Source organism: Salvelinus namaycush, chromosome 29 (genome assembly GCF_016432855.1).
Source record: "Salvelinus namaycush isolate Seneca chromosome 29, SaNama_1.0, whole genome shotgun sequence".
Classification (NCBI taxonomy): Eukaryota; Metazoa; Chordata; class Actinopteri; order Salmoniformes; family Salmonidae; genus Salvelinus; species Salvelinus namaycush.
Window position 1 is genome coordinate 20,325,391 of NC_052335.1, and position 21,366 is coordinate 20,346,756.

At 45.8% G+C, this 21,366-nt stretch overlaps 1 protein-coding gene across 9 annotated transcripts in view; it reads left to right on the forward strand.

Annotated features, from left to right (window-relative positions):
- LOC120024176 (afadin-like) overlaps positions 1-21,366 on the forward strand; it is a 117,878-nt gene that overhangs the window by 37,755 nt on the left and 58,757 nt on the right. For 6 of the 9 annotated variants that reach the window (XM_038968349.1, XM_038968353.1, XM_038968355.1 and 3 more), the window contains exons 2-3: positions 19,934-20,129; positions 20,716-20,828. In XM_038968349.1, the coding sequence (XP_038824277.1) occupies positions 19,934-20,129; positions 20,716-20,828 (309 nt within the window). The remainder of the gene's footprint in view (positions 1-19,933; positions 20,130-20,715; positions 20,829-21,366) is intronic. The other 3 variants (XM_038968350.1, XM_038968356.1, XM_038968358.1) reach the window with 1 other exon arrangement.

The window sequence follows — 21,366 nt, forward strand, 5'->3', positions numbered from 1 at the left end:
GCATGTGCGGTTACGTGTGTGGGTGGTTGTGTGTGTGTACAGTCACTCAGAAAGAGAGCAGGCTGGAGAGAGTGTAGCCCCTCCAACCAAGAAACAACCATGTGGTGAGCTGTCATCTCCATTTCCTCTCCCCTCCGCGCTCCCTCTGTCACGGATGAGGAATGAGCTGCTACACGGTACTCTCTCCTCACTGACATGTTTCAGTCCTGTTCGCCTGCAGGACTCTGGTTTGATGAAAAGGTCAACAGGGTGAGTTCAACACAGTGTTGTATGTAGCTGTTGTTGCTCCCCCTCACCGTGTACTGTCCCATCCGTGTTGGTTTGGACGTTTTCATTTGCCGTAGCTGCGTTTGTCACCTAGGAGATGGTTACTGCTGTGATCAGACAGGCCTGACTGCTCAACGACAGCCCTTGGTCACCCACATTCCAGTGACTAAATCAGCCTGCACTGCTGTAACGCCTCCCTTTGTAGCGCTACAGTGTACAACTCACTGATAATAACACTCCGCTGTGTGTCCCCCCCTCAGGTTAGTCTGTGTGTGTGTGTCCCCCCCTCAGGTTAGTCTGTGTGTGTGTCCCCCCCTCAGGTTAGTCTGTGTGTGTGTGTCCCCCTCAGGTTAGTCTGTGTGTGTGTGTGTCCCCCTCAGGTTAGTCTGTGTGTGTGTGTCCCCCTCAGGTTAGTCTGTGTGTGTGTGTCCCCCTCAGGTTAGTCTGTGTGTGTGTGTCCCCCTCAGGTTAGTCTGTGTGTGTGTGTCCCCCTCAGGTTAGTCTGTGTGTGTGTGTCCCCCTCAGGTTAGTCTGTGTGTGTGTGTCCCCCTCAGGTTAGTCTGTGTGTGTGTGTCCCCCTCAGGTTAGTCTGTGTGTGTGTGTCCCCCTCAGGTTAGTCTGTGTGTGTGTGTGTGTCCCTCAGGTTAGTCTGTGTGTGTGTGTGTGTCCCTCAGGTTAGTCTGTGTGTGTGTGTGTGTCCCTCAGGTTAGTCTGTGTGTGTGTGTGTGTGTGTGTGTGTGTGTGTGTGTCCCCTCAGGTTAGTCTGTGTGTGTGTGTCCCCCCCTCAGGTTAGTCTGTGTGTGTGTGTCCCCCCCTCAGGTTAGTCTGTGTGTGTGTGTCCCCCCCTCAGGTTAGTCTGTGTGTGTGTCCCCCCTCAGGTTAGTCTGTGTGTGTGTGTCCCCCCTCAGGTTAGTCTGTGTGTGTGTGTCCCCCCCTCAGGTTAGTCTGTGTGTGTGTGTGTGTCCCCCCTCAGGTTAGTCTGTGTGTGTGTGTCGTTGTGTGTGTGTGTGTGTCCCCTCAGGTTAGTCTGTGTGTGTGTGTGTGTCCCCTCAGGTTAGTCTGTGTGTGTGTCCCCCCCTCAGGTTAGTCTGTGTGTGTGTCCCCCCCTCAGGTTAGTCTGTGTGTGTGTCCCCCCCCTCAGGTTAGTCTGTGTGTGTGTGTCCCCCTCAGGTTAGTCTGTGTGTGTGTGTCCCCCTCAGGTTAGTCTGTGTGTGTGTCCCCCCCTCAGGTTAGTCTGTGTGTGTGTGTGTCCCCCCTCAGGTTAGTCTGTGTGTGTGTGTGTGTGTGTGTGTGTGTCCCCTCAGGTTAGTCTGTGTGTGTGTGTGTGTGTGTGTGTCCCCTCAGGTTAGTCTGTGTGTGTGTCCCCCCCTCAGGTTAGTCTGTGTGTGTGTCCCCCCCTCAGGTTAGTCTGTGTGTGTGTCCCCCCCCTCAGGTTAGTCTGTGTGTGTGTCCCCCCCCTCAGGTTAGTCTGTGTGTGTGTCCCCCCCCTCAGGTTAGTCTGTGTGTGTCCCCCCCCCTCAGGTTAGTCTGTGTGTGTGTGTCCCCCCCCTCAGGTTAGTCTGTGTGTGTGTGTCCCCCCCTCAGGTTAGTCTGTGTGTGTGTCCCCCCCCTCAGGTTAGTCTGTGTGTGTGTCCCCCCCCTCAGGTTAGTCTGTGTGTGTGTCCCCCCCTCAGGTTAGTCTGTGTGTGTCCCCCCCTCAGGTTAGTCTGTGTGTCCCCCCCTCAGGTTAGTCTGTGTGTCCCCCCTCAGGTTAGTCTGTGTATCCCCCCCTCAGGTTAGTCTGTGTGGCCCCCCCTCAGGTTAGTCTGTGTGGCCCCCCCTCAGGTTAGTCTGTGTGTCCCCCCCTCAGGTTAGTCTGTGTGTCCCCCCCCCCAGGTTAGTCTGTGTGTGCAAACTGTATGTGCAGCCTGATCATTCTTCCAGAGAGAAGCGACCGAAACTGCTCTAAACCTCTTTGGTGAGTCAGGGAGGGGGAGATTTGCCGAGGGGGAGGCAACAAGTCTTCAGTGAAAAGGGTCTTTGTTCTCTCCCCCTCCCCAGGTCTGCTCCCTCCATGGCAGGACCCAGGTCAGATCCAGTCAGCTCAGTATACCAGCGGCTGTCTCTATTCACAGCCACACACTGATCCCCAGTCAGTCTGACACACAGCTGATAATGACGGGCAAGTGGAATGTAGCCGGGGGTCTTTGGTGTGTCTCTAGTAGCTGTGCCATGCTTTGGGCTGACTAAGCATGTCTTACTGCTGTTGACTGTAACAAAGCATGTTGTTCTCCCTGGAGCGAGGGAGGGAGGGTCAGTTTTACACTGTCTTTTAAATGTTAGCTGTGTGTGTGTGTTAGCAGTGTTTGTGTGATAAATAAAAATATATACCAGTTTCATTTAAGGACCAAAAAATGTATAGCTGTGCCATTTTATAAATTGCAAAATAGTTGTGAAGAGATTTCCGATGTACCTATTCCACGGCACATGGTTTATGAATTGACACGCAAAACAACGCCGGATTCAAAATGTCACATTTTTCTATTTAAATTATTATACAAAATTCTTGCAACCAATAGAATGTTATATATATGGGGGATACATTCTTCCCAGCTCTGCAGATTTTGCTGTGAGGAGGCAGAGTCATTATATCATTTATTTACTGTCCATATGTAGCTTGTTTTTGGTCACAGGTCCAGGAATGGCTGAAGAATTGCAACATTTACCTAGAACTAATGCTGCACAGCAGTACTGGGTGATTTGGAGAGTCATAGTCAATCAATCAATAATATAATCATTATTTTAGCAAAAAAATGTATCTTTAATTTACAATCTGTAGAAACTGAGAATAGAAAGGTTCAGTACTTTTGTGAAGCATCACAGCACAGTTGAAAAATATATGGCAAATAGAAATCCAAAATGGAGGATGTTGAGAGATAGATGGGAGGGGTTGAATGGAGCTGAAGGGTGGGACTAATAACAAGATAACCAATGTAAAACATACGGGGTCTGTAAAATGTATATAGGTTCAGAAATGTTGTGAAATAACACAGTTACAAATAGAAATCATACTGGATGGACATCAGAAATAGAGGAAGGACTAAAAACAAACTAAAGATAACTATTGTAAAATAGATTGTGTCTGTAAAATGTGTATAAGATGTATAAACTGAAGGTAGAAGCCTAAGTGTTATTGTTTATTAGTTTACTCCAATTGGGGGAGGGGTGGTAGAGTTTTTATGTATGTATATGTAAAGATATATATTTTTACCCCCCCCCCCCCCCCCCCCCAAAAAAAAATATATACCCCCAAAATATATGGGGGATTGGAAATGATGCAGGCAATTACATTGATGGAAGCAACAATCTATCCTCAATATTAAAGCTGATCTACCACCTAATAAAAAAGAGTGTGTGTTAGCGGTGGGTGTGTGTGTGTTAGCAGTAGCAGTGTGTGTGTGTGTGTTAGCAGTAGCAGTGTGTGTAGCAGTGTGTGTTCTCAGTGGTCACCAGGCCTAGCCTGTTGAGAACATTGGCCTCTCTCTCTCTCTGGGGCCTGTTTCACCTTCGCCTTAATAGCAGGGTGATGAAAAGCACAGTCCAGGACAGCCTTGTTAGATGTAGGGTTGGAAGAGAAGGGTCTGCTGTGCTATCTTTCTCTGATTCCCCCTTTCTCTGCTAGTGTCTTTCTATGTCCCCACCACTTCTCCTCTACCATCTCTTTCCCACATTCATGTTTGGGTTTTCTCTCCAGGTCTTGTTAATGAGTCCTGGGGTCAGGGCAAGCAGCTCCTGTTGGATAGGTTCTGTGTTATTGCTGTGCAAGTGCTGCTCTTGTATCCAACACGAGGGCACGGGGCCATTATTGGATTCTTGTCACCCTCCACGACGAATCGCCCCCTTAAAGTGAATGTCTTCCTAAAGCCACTGATTAAAGATGCTGCCCTTGGGGCTTTCTCTCGCTTTCCCCTTTTGCTCTCTCTCTCTCTCTCTCTCGCTCTCTCTCTCTCTCTCTCTCTCTCTCACTCTCGCTCTCTCCGGACAATAAAACGTAACTATTGGTTATTTTGTGGGCAGTGTGCAGAGATGAGGGTGCAGTGGTGCATGATGGGAGAGTTTTGTCCTAACGAGCACTGAGCAGCACAGTGGAAAGTGTGCAAGAGAGAGGGGAATGCCTCTCCTACTTACTGCACACAACCCTTCGCCTGGCCCCTTCACTGAGAGAGAGATGGAGAATGAGGAAGAAAAGAGACTGAAGGAGAGTGAGACGGGAAGAGAAAAACAGAGGAATAGGGGGTTGGACACAGGCCAGCAACCAGTAGTAACAGGGCTGTGTTTCCCGGGGAATGATTATTCTGGTTATTAACCCTTGGTGCTGGACGGCCGACCGTCACGTCATTGTGTTTTTCCCCCTGGGCCGGGTGGTGAGCCAGCAGCACCTTCTGCCACGTCAGACCCAGAGTCAGCCAGACACAGCAGAGCACAGGCCAAGCCAGCCAGACTCCAGGGACTCTAATCTGCGCAGGTACACAAACAGAACAGGGCTTCTAATCAGACTTAGTGATTTCCAATAACCAGGGCCCTGCCCACTCCAGGCCTCAGCTGCAGAAGGATGAAGCACTGGCTGTTTTGTGTTATTCCTTTTAATGGTTAGGTTAGGGTGTGTGGAGGTTGAGCCTAGAGCCGTTTCTGGCAGTCCCTCCGCTCTGCTGAGAGCGCCACACCCAACCCTGTGATCTGATTGGAGGGTAAACAGGACGAGGGGAAGTGTGCTCTGTGCTCTGCTGTACACACGGTAACCTCCTAGGTCATGTGTGTGATAAGCCCAGGGCAGGGCTTATGGAGGTAAGGGGGGGGTCACTGCACTGAACACTACTGTAGTTTCTTCAGGTCACGCTAGTAGGACAACAGTCGGCTCAAAGCTGGCTTAGTTCCAATGTTCCCAATACTGAGACCAGCTAGTAGCAAGCTACTCCTCAAAAGCTTGACCCCTGATTTAAGCAACGCTTTGGGATTGTCCTCTTGCTTGTGGTTGTACTGTATTTGATTAGCTGCTCCCTCCTATGATGAAGTGACAAGGCCAAGCTGCACGTGATGACTGTGGTTCTGACAGATGGGGACCCCAGATGTGGTAGCCGTACAGCTGCACATGCCTCATCTGCCCAGACAAAATTGAGACAAATAGCCAAACAAACACACACACATACTCTGAGCAACATTTTTAGATGGATCTTATGAGAATAGCAGGTGGTCCAGAGTATTGTCAGGCTGGGGGGGGGGGGGGGTCAGTAGATGGGATGATTTTATATTTTAAGAGGCTCTGAGATGAAGTAAAATGAATTAGGCCATCAGCCTAACATACACACGGCTGGAGAAAATGAGCTCGTTTATCACGTAGCTAGTGCGTTTGAGCGGGGGCCCAGCCTGAGTCTTTGTACTACAGAGAGAGAGAAGGAAAGAGAGGGGGCTAACTCCCTCCTCCTCTCATGCAGACTGCAGCTCAGACATGAGGATTAGCCTTCCCGCCTCTCCTCAGGCCCGTCCCAGTATGACTCTGACGCTAGGCTAGACCGCTACGCTAAGGCCATGCCAGGCAGACACCTCCCCCTCCCACGTGACTCCTCCTCAGCTACCTCAGCTCTGGCCTGTTTAATACAACTACTACTACTACTACTACTACTGCTGCCCACGGCCGGCTACATTGAATGAACAGAGACAGATTCTGATGAAGTAGGGGTGTAACAGTTTGTTGGTGTATTAGTACATGCAGTTTCCAACTGCTCATTCTAAATTGAGTATAAGGCAGGAGGCAGTACATAACGCAAAATGACTACTCCTGAAGAAGATGGCTTCACGTTACCCTGCACCAATATTCCCTATAAAAAAAATGGCACTGAGATAATTTCTGGTCTCCTGAGCGCAAACTTCAACATGATGAAAATTCTGTGCAACTTCCAGCGCATGCTTACTGTGAACACTGAGGCTGTACCTGCTGTTGTCCCCCTAGCTAAGTAGACTACTGTGGCTATTTGATCATAGACCTACCAGAGTGGCCTACCATCAAAAACAAGGGAGAAAATGCATCCAATAGTATTTTAACATGGATCATTCAGCCTACAGTAGCAGCCAATGTGTGGTGTTCAATGTAGGGCTACATTCCATGAGATGCTCAGATTTGTTTTTTAAACATGACGTAGAACGTAAGTCTATGCAACATTAACCAATTAAAAACACTACAGTAGCAATAATGTTTGCAGTAAGCTATAGGCCCAATACATTATCACCCCATATTGGCTTTGCTTGCATATCAGGCTTTTTTTTTTAATGACAACATTTTGAGGTATGCTATACGATCACGCCGGTAATAAATACGTTGTTGTATTATGAGGCACAACTGAGTGAGCATACGTTTAAATAATTAGCTTTTTATAATTATTTTTAATAATTAGCTGCTGATCTCTCCCTCATTTTATGGCTTATAAACATGTTGAATACAAAGTGTTGACAGTGCTGAGTAAGAGCACAATGCTTTATCTTTGGCTTTTTTACAGAAATGTTGGCCGATCGACTAGGAATGCCGGTTGGTGACCACTGTTCTAGAAAGTTGAGTAAAGTTTAAACCCCGTTTCTCACTTGCTAGTGTCCTCAGTGTCAAAGTGCAGTGTTTGGTGACAAGGCTAGTGACATCAGCTGAGCCCAGAGATGTGCTACCAAGTGGTGTGAATGGGTGTGTGGTAGACTTGTCTTTGCACAAGTCTCCCACGCTGTGCTGACAGCTGCCAACAGGCCAGGGCTACAGATTCTGGGTTGGGCCTGCCGTGCTATTCTGGTCCGCTGTCTGTGAGGGAGACGGGCTACTCTGACTGGGCTGCTCTGTCTGTTTCCATCACCACACCAGTCCATCATCAAGAGCGTCAGGGCTGTTTGACTTCTATTTACAACCTTCGCTGTCCTATGCTCTGCCTTCTCAATTGTAATAAAGTTTGTTCCTCACCGCTGTTGATATGCTGGTTAAGACTAGTTCCTTCCTGTCCAAATGACAGTTGGTGTTGAAGTGGGATCCAGTGGGATCTTAACAGCAGCTGTGTCAGCATGCAGCAGCAGCAGCAGCTGTGTAGGGTGTTCAATCACTGGTCCTATAGCTCCTTCTGGCCCAGAGAACTGACTTTTCATCCTGGTCCAGTGGCCCCACGGCCACAGTCCCCCTGGGGCCTCTTCATCCTATCCCCTAGCCCTCCTCCCCTTCACGGCACGGGACTGTGTCCGAGTGTCACACTGGGAATTCTCCTCTGGGTGAATTAGGTGCTATTACTGCCCCAAGCATAAGGTGCTGCTCTCCTAGGGCCCAGTGGACACATTAGGGAAAATGCAGACTTTTGGTTTCATAACAGATTAAGCTATTTAGAATCTATAGAGGCCAGTGAAGCCTAATTGATTGGAACTTAGTGATTTACCTGGCCCCAAATTACATTGCATGATGGAAGTTACATTGAGCTGGCTGTAATGGATTATGAGCAAGACTGTTATTTTGGGCACTGGAAATAGGCGACGTTAGATTGATGTAATTTTGCTCAACCTGTCCAGCAGTGTGTTGTCAACAAGCACAACTGAACTCTGACTGCTATTTTTTCTCAGTGGAGGGAGATGGAGCAGAAAAAGCCTCCACTCCTGGAGAATTGGGTTCACCCAGGGTTTAGCATAAATCAGAACAATCCCAATGGCTCAGTAACGACACAGGAGAATGTTTGGGGATTGACAACATGCTAGCTAAGAGGTTCATACAGAGGTGCTCTGACTGCACTGCTGATGGACTGACTGGAAAGGCTGTGAGTCTGTCCACTCCACCACACTGTCCGTTCTGCAGCCTGTCCTGTCATGTTTAATGTAGGTCTGCGATAAACACTCGCTCACTCTCCGCTCTGTGTGCGCGTTCAGGCCGCTCCCTCTGACACACACTTCTGTCTCCACAGCTAGAAGAAGAGAAGGGTTGACGGTAGCACTTTGCCCCTGCATCAGCTGTGCTCTCCTTCTCTTCCTCTCTGGAAAAGAGAACACTTTCCATACTTTAGCCAACACAGGACTATAAACAGTATTAGCCTTGTTTTCCCCCTACAAAACACTGTTCTACATAAAGGACAAGTCCAGTGATAAAACAGAGAGAAATATACGGTTGATCCTCTGCAATGTTACTACTTTTCAGTGCTGGTCTGGAATTGAGAGTTGAAGGGTTGTTGTAGGGACTCTATTGAGGCTTTATAACTTTCTGTCCGAGGCCCCAGGCCTGTTTTCATCAGGAGTTCTTTCCCCCTCACCTGTCTGTGCCATATGAGATCATATGTTTTGGATGTTTCTCCCCATGGCATCATCTGCCTGGCAACTACTATGACAGATGTGATCTCTTTGTGGGCAAAACCAAAACCAACGCATTGTTAATAAACAAATACTGTGGGGGTGGGAAATCTAATTGATTATGGAGTTCCTGATAATCATTTACATGTTTTATAGTTGAGTTGATAATTGATATGTAAGTTGCCTTAAATCAGACTGCTCCCTCGGCCCAAGCAGATACAGGTTTGGGGCTGTAGAGGGACAGGAGGAAGAAGAGTGAAGACAATGAGTGTTACAGGTCCACACACTCAAAAAGAAATTGCTATGAACTATAGAAATCATTAGATATCCTATAGGTCTGTCCCTGGCAGGGTCACTGCCCCGTGTTGTATCTCTCCTCTATATATCTCAGCCTGTGTTTACTGGTTGTTAGAGTGTGTTGATACAGGGCATTTCTCTGGCCCTCCTCTATGTAAACTGACCCAATTACATTTCAGAGGCACTTCTCTCCCCTCAGTCACTATCTGATAAAGAACACCTGGGAGATGCCTAATCTGCCCTCGCTGTAGAGAAGAGATAACAGAGAGGAATCTTCTTTCTCTCCTTTAAACCTCAGCCAGCTCACTGACTGACTGAGCCTCTGCCCTTTCATGTGCTGGGCTCAGTTAAGACCCAATCTAGCCTCTCATTGCCGGAGTCAAATCTGCTGCTGCATATCGCTCTCATTCTCAACCACGTCACAGCAGGACTCAAAATGCATTAAAATCATGATGCCTGTTAGTTAAGCAGCATTGTCACTGTGTTGTATGCAAATTAGCTTATTTCTCCACGTGTGTCCCTGTCCCTAGAGTAGCTGGGTAGCTTCTCCAGTCTGTCCCTGTCCCTACAGTAGCTGTGTAGATTCTCCAGTCTGTCCCTGTCCCTACAGTAGCTGTGTAGCTTCTCCAGTCTGTCCAGTCAGAGCCTTGGGGAGGATGATGTAATGCTTTATTTCCCTTTCATGCAAAGCAGAGAGAGAACACTGTGATACGTTTCCCAGCCAATACCATACCTGCCCCCCCACCCACCCAGCCAATAACCTGCCTGCTCCCCCCCCCCCCCCCCCCACCCAGCCAATCACCTGCCTGCTCTCCTCCCACCCAGCTAATCACCTGCCTGCTAAGTGCTCTCCTTCCAGCCAGCTGCTTGGCAGACATGGTCTTACATGAGAAAGGGAGATGAGTGGAGGAGAGGAAGTGAGAGAGGAAGAGGGGGACAGCATCCATGCTATGTGTGCAGGGAGCTGGATGAGGCTGGGTTGGATGTTGCTGTGGTGATGGTGGATGATTAACAGCAGTAGATGGATCAGGTTGCCTCAGCTGATTCTAGGTCTATGTGGCTTTCTCGAACCCCTCCATTTCTCTGCTGACAAAGTCAGTGCGTGTTTGTGTGTGTGAGAGGTTTGACACACACACACACACACTCAGTCAGTCAGTCGTGTTAATCCAGGACACTGACATAACTCTGCTGGATGAGGAAAGACAGTGATTTCTCCTGGCATACTTCATGCTGAGGAGGAAAGACATTGATTTCTCCTGGCATAATTCATGCTGAGGAAGAAAGACATTGATTTCTCCTGGCATAATTCATGCTGAGGAGGAAAGACAGTGATTTCTCCTGGCATACTTCATGCTGAGGAGGAAAGACATTGATTTCTCCTGGCATACTTCATTCTGAGGAGGAAAGACATTGATTTCTCCTGGCATACTTCATTCTGAGGAGGAAAGACATTGATTTCTCCTGGCATACTTCATTCTGAGGAGGAAAGACATTTAATTCTCTTGGCATACTTCATGCTGAGGAGGAAAGACATTGATTTCTCCTGGCATACTTCATGCTGAGGAGGAAATACATTGATTTCTCCTGGCATACTTCATGCTGAGGAGGAAAGGGGTGGAGAGGGAGGAGAAGGAAGGTGCTGCTGAGAATAGATGACTGTGTGTGTCTTCAAGCCCTGAATATTGGTCTTGACAAAGGTTGACCTGACCGCTGGCTGTTACTATGCCAAATACAGGTTTAGCAGGGGCATTGGTTTAACCCTGTTACCATGTCAACTAGAGGTCGACAGATTATGATTTTTCAACGACGATACCGATACCGAATATTGGAAGACCAAAAAAAGCCGATACCGATTAATCGGCCGATTTTTTTTAAATTATTTTTTGTTGTTGTAATAATGACAATTACAACAATACTGAATGAACACTTATTTTAACTTAATATAATACATCAATAAAATCAATTTAGCCTCAAATAAATAATGAAACATGTTCAATTTGGTTTAAATAATGCAAAAACAAAGTGTTGGAGAAGAAAGTAAAAGTGCAATATGTGCCATGTAAGTAAAGCTAACGTTTAAGTTCCTTGCCCAGAACATGAGAACATATGAAAGCTGGTGGTTCCTTTTAACATGATTCTTCAATATTCCCAGGTAAAAAGTTTTAGGTTGTAGTTATTATAGGAATTATAGGACTATTTCTCTCTATACCATTTGTATTTCATTAACCTTTGACTATTGGATGTTCTTATAGGCACTTTAGTATTGCCAGTGTAACAGTATAGCTTCCGTCCCTCTCCTTGCTCCTACCAGGGCTCGAACCAGGTACACAATGACAACAGCCACCCTCGAAGCAACGTTACCCATCGCTCCACAAAAGCCGCGGCCCTTGCAGAGCAAGTGGAACAACCACTCCAAGTCTCAGAGCGAGTGACGTTTGAAACGCTATTAGCGCGCACCCCGCTAACTAGCTAGCCATTTCACATCGGTTACACCAGCCTAATCTCGGGAGTTGATAGGCTTGAAGTCATAAACAGCAGAACTGCTGGCAAAATGCACGAAAGTGCTGTTTGAATGAATGCTTACGAGCCTGCTGCTGCCTACCATCGCTCAGTCAGACTGCTCTATCAAATCATAGACTTAGTTATAACATAATAACACACATAAGTACGAGCCTTAGGTCATTAATATGGTCGAATCTGGAAACTATCATCTCGAAAACAAGACGTTTATTCTTTCCGTGAAATACGGAACCGTTCCATATTTTATCTAACGGGTGTCATCCCTAAGTCTAAATATTCCTGTTACATTGCACAACCTTCAATGTTATGTCATAATTACTTAAAATTCTGGCAAATTAGGCGGCCCAAACTGTTGCATATACACTGACTCTGCGTGCAATGAACGCAAGAGAAGTGACACAATTTCACCTGGTTAATATTGCCTGCTAACCTGGATTTCTTTTAGCTAAGTATGCAGGTTTGAAAATATATACTTCTTAAAATCAATACACAGAAAGGCATTGATGTTTATGGTTAGGTACACATTGGAGCAACGATACGCACCACATCGATTATATGCAACGCAGGACACGCTGTGTAGTTAACTAGTGATTATGATTGATTGATTGTTTTTTATAAGATAAGTTTAATGCTAGCTAGCAACTTACCTTGGCTTACTGCATTCGCGTAACAGGCAGGCTCCTCGTGGAGTGAAGTAATCAGGTGGTTAGAGCGTTGGACTAGTTAACTGTAAGGTTGCAAGATTGAATCCCCCGAGCTGACAAGGTAAAAATCTGTCGTTCTGCCCCTGAACGAGGCAGTTAACCCACCGTTCCTAGGCCGTCATTGAAAATAAGAATGTGTTCTTTACTGACTTGCCTAGTTAAATAAAGGTGTAAAAAATTTTTTTTTTAAATCGGCCAAATCGGTGTCCAAAAATACCGATTTCCGATTGTTATGAAAACCTGAAATCGGCCCTAATTAATCGGCCCTTCCGATTAATTGGTCGACCTCTAATGTCAACCACTCCCTTCTCTCTCCACTCCCTCCTCTGTAGTCCTTGGAGCTCTGGTCACGTGACCAGGGCCAGTGGTTTGCCTAGGCAGGCTGTTGTTTTGTTTGTCCATCAGTTAGCCTGACAGACGTGATAGGCTGGCCGTTAGGGGTGTGAACGTTATTTTTTTTTTCGTCTTCAAAGTTAAAATCACAGTGCAGGTATCATAACATTATTTTCCTTCTTATAGACGAGCTAGGCCTCGGGAAAAGTGTGCAATTTAAATTAAACCAGAGGTGAACTTTAGGCTACTTTTTAGTGAATTTGCGAGGCATTCAAAAAGGATACAGATTACCAAGACACCTGTGCACCACGGTTCTCTCTGCCTGCCCCATCCCCTCTCCCTTGCACTGGCAGCGTTGTATTAGTGGAAACCAAGACAGTTCTCAGGGCAGGTCTTGTCGTGTAATCGGGACAATTTTAGCTAACCCTTTCCTTATATTAACCTCTAATTCTCCTAACCTGCTACGAAAAGTCACTTCTGCTAGTCAAAACGGGCATACCTGCCCTGAGAACAGTCTTAGTTTCCACTAATGCAATACAGCCTCGCGCTGGCTCGAATGCTCTTTATCTTCGCTAATGATGCCAGTGTGTGTAGAATATCCTAGCCTATTCATTGATGATAGGCCCTGCTTTATTGAAGTTGCGAGACATTGTAAGCCAAGAAATTGTGAGATACAGCACTCCATATACTGTGACCCTCCCCTCTCTTTCCGTCCCTTGCTAGCTCGCTATGAAAGATGCGAGTGTTTGTGTTCTCGAAAGTACGGCAACTAATCAGTAAATTCAGTTTAAGGGGCTTTATTGGCATGGGAAACATATGTATACATTGCCAAAGCAAGTGAAGTAGATAATAAACATAAATAAACAATAAAATTGTACAGTAAACATTACAACTAACAAACAACTAATCAGTCTCCGTTCCTAAAATACTGAATCTCAGGAGTCGATTCCTAGAGGAATCAAATCTTGACACTCAGAAATGGGAGTCGACACCGGGAGTCGACGTGTAAGAAGTCGAGGAATCAATTATTTTGGCGTCTACTCCCCACCACTACGTCGTCGTTAAGTTGGACATTTTATACAGTTTTCTTAGAGTTTTAACAGAAAATAATTGCTGTTTTAAACGTTAAACATGTTCCATTTTGTCACATGCTTTCTGGCCGTTGTTTGTCCATCAGTTAGCCTACTACGGCACATCCCTCCATCTCCCCACTGGTTCATTGCAGATCTGACTGGGTCTTAGTCAGATTACCATACTAATGGTGTCAGGCCCCTCTGTTTAGCAGACATGTCTGTCCCGTTCTGTAGTCCAGAGGCTCAGTACGCACAGCCCTTCTACTAGTCCCCTGCCTCTCCCCACCACTGGCCCCTTGTCTCAGGGCCACAGAGTGAAACGTCATGGATGTGGTGGGATGTACAGTATGTGTCTATAAAATGGGGTTCATCCATATAGGTCCCGCTTACCTGTATTTCTGCTAAAGGTTTCTCATGTCAGATGAATCAGGCCAATGCAAGTCATGTTAACATTGCATTACTTCTGCTATTGTAGCTGTCCACTGGGCTTTATAGGGCAGTGTGTTTATCGTGTGACTAGGATTGCAATCATTCAGATCATATAGGATTACAAAAGGCCACATCTTGCGTTGGACAGATCTTATTATCATACATATAAATGTGGTCTCTGTCTACATTGTTTATAACTAGAGATGGTCATATAGTCTTTATAAAGCTGGTCTCTCTACATAGTTTATAATTAGAGATTATCATATAGCTTTTATTAAACTGGTCTCTGTCTACATTGTCTATAACTAGAGATAAAACCCCAGATGTACATTCATTGGCCCACTAGTGAGCCTGCATCTGGTCCAGAGGTAGACAGAGGGAGAGATGTTTTACTTGTACCAGTGCTGATGGAAGTGCCTTTACTCCTCTGCTCTCGTCTCAGGGGTACAGGCAGGTGGAGTCTGGGTGGACTGAAATCGTTATGGGATTGTTTACATCTAGATATCATCATGGAGTGATGAGCGTTAGAGTACTGCTTTGTTAGTGTTAGTGTACTGTGACATGGCAGTGCCACCTGCTGGGCTGATGGGCAACTACATGTTGTATATTTGAATTGGAAAGAACTGTGATGTTGCGAAAAGCTATTTACTATTACAAAAGTAATAATGTAACTCCTTTTGCATGTTGGAATTCTCATACTACTTTTTAAAAGACTTCCAATTATTTATTTAAAGAGACTTTACTGAGGTGTCTACGAATGGAGCTTTTCATTCAAGCTCTAGCATATTGACTGCATTGATGCTAGTAGATTGATGTCAGTCAGACTGTATGTGAAGTAGACTGGCCCATCACTATAATAACTTCAGCACGGTCTCTCAAACCCATTAGTCTGTTCTGCTGTCCGTCCATGTTTTCCTGGACCAAAGACAAGGCTCTGATTTTACCACCATCCAGGTCCAGAGAGCCTCCCTGGCCATATCAGCTACGGTTTAGGTTCCCCTCTAATATCCCCTATTCCACTCTGTAAGAATATCCCTCTCCTCCACATTACTTTCCATAAGGCTGGGTGGGGATGACAGCAGCAATATTTCTGCCCCGGGACAGAGGAGGGGTGTGGGGGCTATATATCACCAGACTGACGCTGTGCCTGAGGAGGCAGGGAGGAATTTGGGAATGTGAAGCGGATATAGGGATGAAAGGAGCTGTATTGGAGTGAAGCTGATTTATCACCTCTAAGCGGCTCAGGCCAGGCCTCTGTCAGAGTGAGACTAGTCAGATGAGCAAAGAGTGGGAGACTGTCTGTGGAGGCAGGCCTGGGGTGGATGTGAGCTAGCTAGGTATCTCATAGTTCCGAGGTCCTGTCCATAGCTGTACACGGTAACCATGAAGACTACAGACACACACACAGAGTAGTGTCTTACCTCATCTCAGTCTTCTCACCCTTCTCTTTGTCAAGTCCACTACCTTCAAAGAAATAGCCTCCGGGTACATGTGTTTGTCTGCATAGTTAGTGTGTGTGGATGGGATTCTTCATGACTCAGGAGGCAGGTTTCCTGAAATAAGAGGATGTGTGTGAGCTGAGCTCTCCCAGGTGTCTAGTTGGACTAGTCTGGGTCTGTAAATTAACCATAGATTACCCCCAGTCACAGGTTAGGATTGAGGGTACCTGGCACCATCCCTACGGTGAAGCATGGTGGTGGCAGCATCATGCTGTGGGGATGTTATTCAGCGGCTGGGACTGAGAGACTAGTCAGGATCGAGGGAATGATGAATCGAGTAAAATGTAGAGAGATCCTCGATGAAAACATGCTCCAGAGCGCTCAGGACCTCAGACTAGGATGAAGGTTCACCTTCCAACAGGACAATGACCCTAAGCACACATCCAAGACAACGCAGGAGTGGCTTCGGGATGTTTTTGAATGTCCTTGAGTGGCCCAGCCAGAGACGGACTTGAACCCGATCGAACATCTCTGGAGAGACCTGAAAATAGCTGTGCAGCGACACTCCCCATCCAACCTGACAGAGATTGAGAGGATCTGCAGAGAAGAATGTGAGAAACTCCCCAAATACAGATGTGCCAAGCTTGTAGCGTCATACCCAAGAAGACACAAGGTTGTAATCGCTGTCAAAGGTGCTTCAACAATGTACTGATACCCCCTGTATTAGAGGTCGACCGATTATTGGAGGACCAAAAAAAGCCGATACCGATTAATCGCCCGATTTTTATTATTTTTATTTATTTGTAATAATGACAGTTACAACAATACTGAATGAACACTTTTATTTTAACTTAATATAATACATCAATCAAATCAATTTAGCCTCAAATAAATAATGAAACACTTGGTTTAATTTGGTTTAAATAAATAATAATGCAAAAACAAAGTGTTGGAGAAGAAAGTAAAAGTGCAATATGTGCCATGTAAAAAAGCTAACGTTTAAGTTCATTGCTCAGAACATGAGAACATATGAAAGCTGGTGGTTCCTTTTAACATGAGTCTTCAATATTCCCAGGGAAGAAGTTTTAGGTTGTAGTTAATATAGGACTATTTCTCTCTCTACCATTTTGTATTTCATATACTTTTGACTATTGGATGTTCTTATAGGCACTTTAGTATTGCCAGTGTAACAGTATAGCTTCCGTCCCTCTCCTCGCCCCTACCTGGGCTCGAACCAGGAACACATCGACAACAGCCACCCTCGAAGCATCGTTACCCATCGCTCCACAAAAGCCGCGGCCCTTGCAGAGCAAGGGGAACAACTACTCCAAGTCTCAGAGCGAGTGACGTTTGAAACGCTATTAGCGCGCACCCCGCTAACTAGCTAGCCATTTCACATCGGTTACACCAGCCTAATCTCGGGAGTTGATAGGCTTGAAGTCATAAACAGCGCAATGCTTGAAGCACAGCGAAGAGCTGCTGGCAAACGCACAAAAGTGCTGTTTGAATGAATGCTTACAAGCCTGCTGCTGCCTACCACCGCTCAGTCAGACTGCTCTATCAAATCATAGACTAAATTATAACATAACACACAGAAATACAAGCTTTAGGTCATTATTATGGTCGAATCCGGAAACTATAATTTCGAAAATTAAACGTTTATTCTTTCAGTGAAATACGGAACCGTTCCGTATTTTATCTAACGGATGGCATCCATAAGTCTAAATATTCCTGTTACATTGCACAACCTTCAATGTTATGTCATAATTATGTAAAATTCTGGCAAATTAGTTCGCAACGAGCCAGGTGGCCCAAACTGTTGCATATACCCTGACTCTGGTGCAATGAACGCAAGAGAATTGACACAATTTCCCTAGTTTAATATTGCCTGCTAACATTAATTTCTTTTAGCTAAATATGCAGGTTTGAAAATATATACTTCTGTGTATTGATTTTAAGAAAGGCATTGATGTTTATGGTTAGGTCCATTCGTGCAACGATTATGCTTTTTTCGCAAATGCGCTTTTGTTAAATCATCCCCCGTTTGGCGAAGTTGGCTGTCTTTGTTAGGAAGAAATAGTCTTCACAGTTCGCAACGAGCCAGGCGGCCCAAACTGCTGCATATACCCTGACTCTGTTGCACAGAACGCAAGAGAAGTGACACAATTTCCCTAGTTAAAAGAAATTCATGTTAGCAGGCAATATTAACTAAATATGCAGGTTTGAGAATATATACTTGTGTATTGATTTTAAGGCGTTGATGTTTATGGTTAGGTACACATTGGTGCAATGACAGTGCTTTTTTCGCGAATGCGCTTGTTAAATCACCCGTTTGGCGAAGTTGAAGTAGGCTGTGATTCAATGATAAATTAACAGGCACCGCATCGATTATATGCGACGCAGGACAAGCTAGTTAACCTTGTAATATCATCAACCATGTGTAGTTAACTAGTGATTATGTGAAGATTGATTGTTTTTTATAAGATACGTTTAATGCTAGCTAGCACCTTACCTTGGCTCCTTGCTGCACTCGCATAACAGGTAGTCAGCCTGCCATGCAGTCTCCTCGTGGAATGCAATGTAATCGGCCATAATCGGTGTCCAAAAATGCCGATTACCGATTGTTATGAAAACTTGAAATCGGCCATTCCGATTAATCGGTTGACCTCTACCCTGTATATAGCTTCGCTATTGTTATTTTACTACTGCTCTTTAATTATTTGTTACTTTTATTTCTTATTTTTCAGTTCTCTTTTTTTATTTAACACATATTTTTCTTAACTGCATTGTTTGTTAAGGGGCTTGTAAGTAAGCATTTCATTAAGGTCACCTGTTGTATTTGACACGTGACAAATAACATTTGATTTGATGAAATGGTCTGAATACTTATGTAAATGTAATATTTCAGTTGTCCATTTTTTATACATTTGCAAAAAACGTACCAAATGTGGAAAAAGTGAATGGGGTCTGAATACTTTCCTAACGCACTGTAGCGGTCTTTGGGATTCTTTCTCTATATCCCTCTCTTACACACAACACTCTCTTTTTCTCTCTTTTACACACACACACACACACACACACACACACACACACACACACACACACACACACACACCATATTGAGAGGTCATTTTAGGATGTTTTCTCTGAGGTAAGGAAACGCACGGTGACGCTACTGAATCCATTGTTCTGGTTGGTGTGACTTCATTCATTCCTCCCTCTGTCATTGGCCGAGAATGAGTGATTCTGGTCCGTGAGTCCCTGGGCTTAGGCTGATGTCACTCTGAGGGAATGGAGACAGAGGACATGTAATACTGGACCAGATACTGGTCTGCCCAGGGGAAGACAATCACATGGGTTTTATTGTTTAGGTATAAATATCATGTGGTTCTGTATTGCCCCTGGCATCACCTGTAGTGTGCAGTACTCACAACAAGGTCGTTTTTGGTCAAGCAGTCTATTTCTGTCTCTAGCTGAACAGACTGAAAGGAGCGCTGGAGTGTATAGTCTGCTTTGTTATCTGCCTGCAGGGCCTGCACCTGAGCACCACACACACACACACACACACACACACACACACACACACACACACACACACACACACACACACACACACACACACACACAGTCCTCCTGAATCCCTTCTAAGCCCCTTTTTATAATTAACACACTGGAGGTACCACCAGCCTACATCCTCTATAAACTCTCCACAGAAGGCTGGTTTAGCTAGAAATGACAGGCACACTGTTGAGAGTTGCAACTCACATAGTTACCTGTGGGAGGCAATGGGCAGACTGTGTCTGAGATGTGATCAGGGTCAGGAGTAGTGTCTGGGTGTGGTTGGAAATGAGCTCTGGATGATGTGATTGTTGAAGGGTGCTCTGGTATAACAGACGTGACTGTTATCTCTTTCCTGGCTAAGCTCGTATTCCTCAGACACAATCACTGTAGCTTGGCAGAGCTACAGTATGAAGCGCCTGCCTGTCTATTGTACTGAAACGAAGGAGAGCAGGTTCCTCCGGGCTCTTCTTCCCTCTCTTCCTCTCTTCTTCCCTTAGCTCCCCGTGGTGTTAGAAACAGGAACAGTTATCCCTGGGCTACTGTCCTCTTTTCTCTTGTCCCAGAGAAATCTATTCTTCTTGCTCAAATATCATCCACAGCTACAGGTTATGAGCGTAGCTTACTGCTGTCAAATTAAGGCTATGTTAAAACAAAAGACTGCTCCAGACTTCACAGTGCAAGGACAAGATGAGAGCAGGGGTTTAGGCTTTCTCTCTTAACCAGGAAGTTGAGTTGATGCCTTCTGCAGTGATGTTTGTTCATACTTTTCTGTCGGACAGCGAATGAGAGCGAAGTTGCCTGTACGTTTGACTGGCTTCGTGATCGGCTAAGCCTGGGGGGTTTCAAGATGTGAAGGCAGTGTTGCATGGAGTGTTTGAGAGAAGGAAAGTAAAAAGCCAAACTTGACCCTTAGGTCGTTACCAGTTCTGAAGTAAAGGACAGACCCTCACCTCGCCCTTTCTCTCCTCTTCCCTCTCTCCAGGACTTGGAGTTCCACGGCGTGATGCGTTTCTACTTCCAGGACCGCGTAGCAGGGAACTTTGCCACCAAGTGTATCCGCGTGTCCTCCACGGCCACCACTCAGGATGTCATCGAGACGCTGGCCGAGAAGTTCCGGCCCGACATGAGGATGCTCTCCTCGCCCAAATACTCCCTCTACGAGGTCCATGTCAGCGGGGGTGAGTGTGGGGGCGGGGGGGTCGATGGTTGGATATGTGGATGGTTGTGGATTTTGTAGGGTGGGTCTGTAGTAAGTAGCTTAGACCAAGAGTATTGAAGAGGCTTGTTTGGGTATGTGGTTTGACATTCTGCTTTGCGTTAGCTACTCTGTTGGGGTTACTAGACAAACACTGTTAGCCTGCAGTAGGGCGAAGACAGGAGAGCGGTATCCAACTCCCATGGTGCTTAATGTGAACTTGAGATCAACAGCCCGCAGTTCAGGCTTTGAGCTCAATTCATACTGAGAGATAGGCAGAGCATGTACGTGTGTGCCCGCATAGCACAGTCGTGTGGTTTTCCACTAGCAGCGGTCATGAAAGCTAATTTAGACCAGCTTCTTATATAGTAATATTTATAAACCGCAGTCCTACCACATTATGTCTATGTAAATCATTAACACTTTATCTTAAGCTTATACTAAGCCATGTTTATCTATGTTAAATGAGTGTATATAGCCCAGAGCTAGCTAGCTAGCTGTATAGGGGTATGGGTAAACTGGTGTGGGTTAACAGTGTGTTAAGTGGTAGACTCCACCCTCTCTGGCAGAAGAACGGAAGCTGGACTTGGATGAGAAGCCACTGGTGGTGCAGCTCAACTGGAACAAAGACGACCGTGAGGGACGTTTCGTCCTCAAGAATGAGAACGACATCATCCCCAAGGTGAGTGTCAACAACAACATCAAGGAGCAGATCAGCCTTAGCTAGCCTGGCTTCCAGTCTGTTTCTGCTTCCGCTAAACCAGGTACTGGGCTATATGCCGAGGTTTGTGGATTCCTGTGAATTTGCGTAGCACTATTGAAAAAGAGTAGTGGACCCAGGCAAGTCTTAGATGTGGCCCTCAGTAAAACTGCTGGACCTCTGTCATGATAACACTATCACATTACTCTGTAGCACTGTAACAAATACCCAACCATCAAGTTCACCGCTATGATCTTGTTATTCGATATTTCATTAGAGGCTGTTCAATGGGACTGACTGTCCAATGTGTTTATGTCCATCTTGGCTCTGATACAATGAAGTGCCTCCTGCTCCGAGACCTCTTTAGTGCTCTTTAGCACCCCAGAGAGATGCAACTGTGTTTTTTATAGTGGAGCACTTGACTTCAAGTACCTCAGCGCCCCAAGCCTCGCTTCCATTTCCTCAAACAAATAAATGCTTCTCCCCCTGGCTCTAGTTAAAAGGCAGTAGTGTCTGGGTG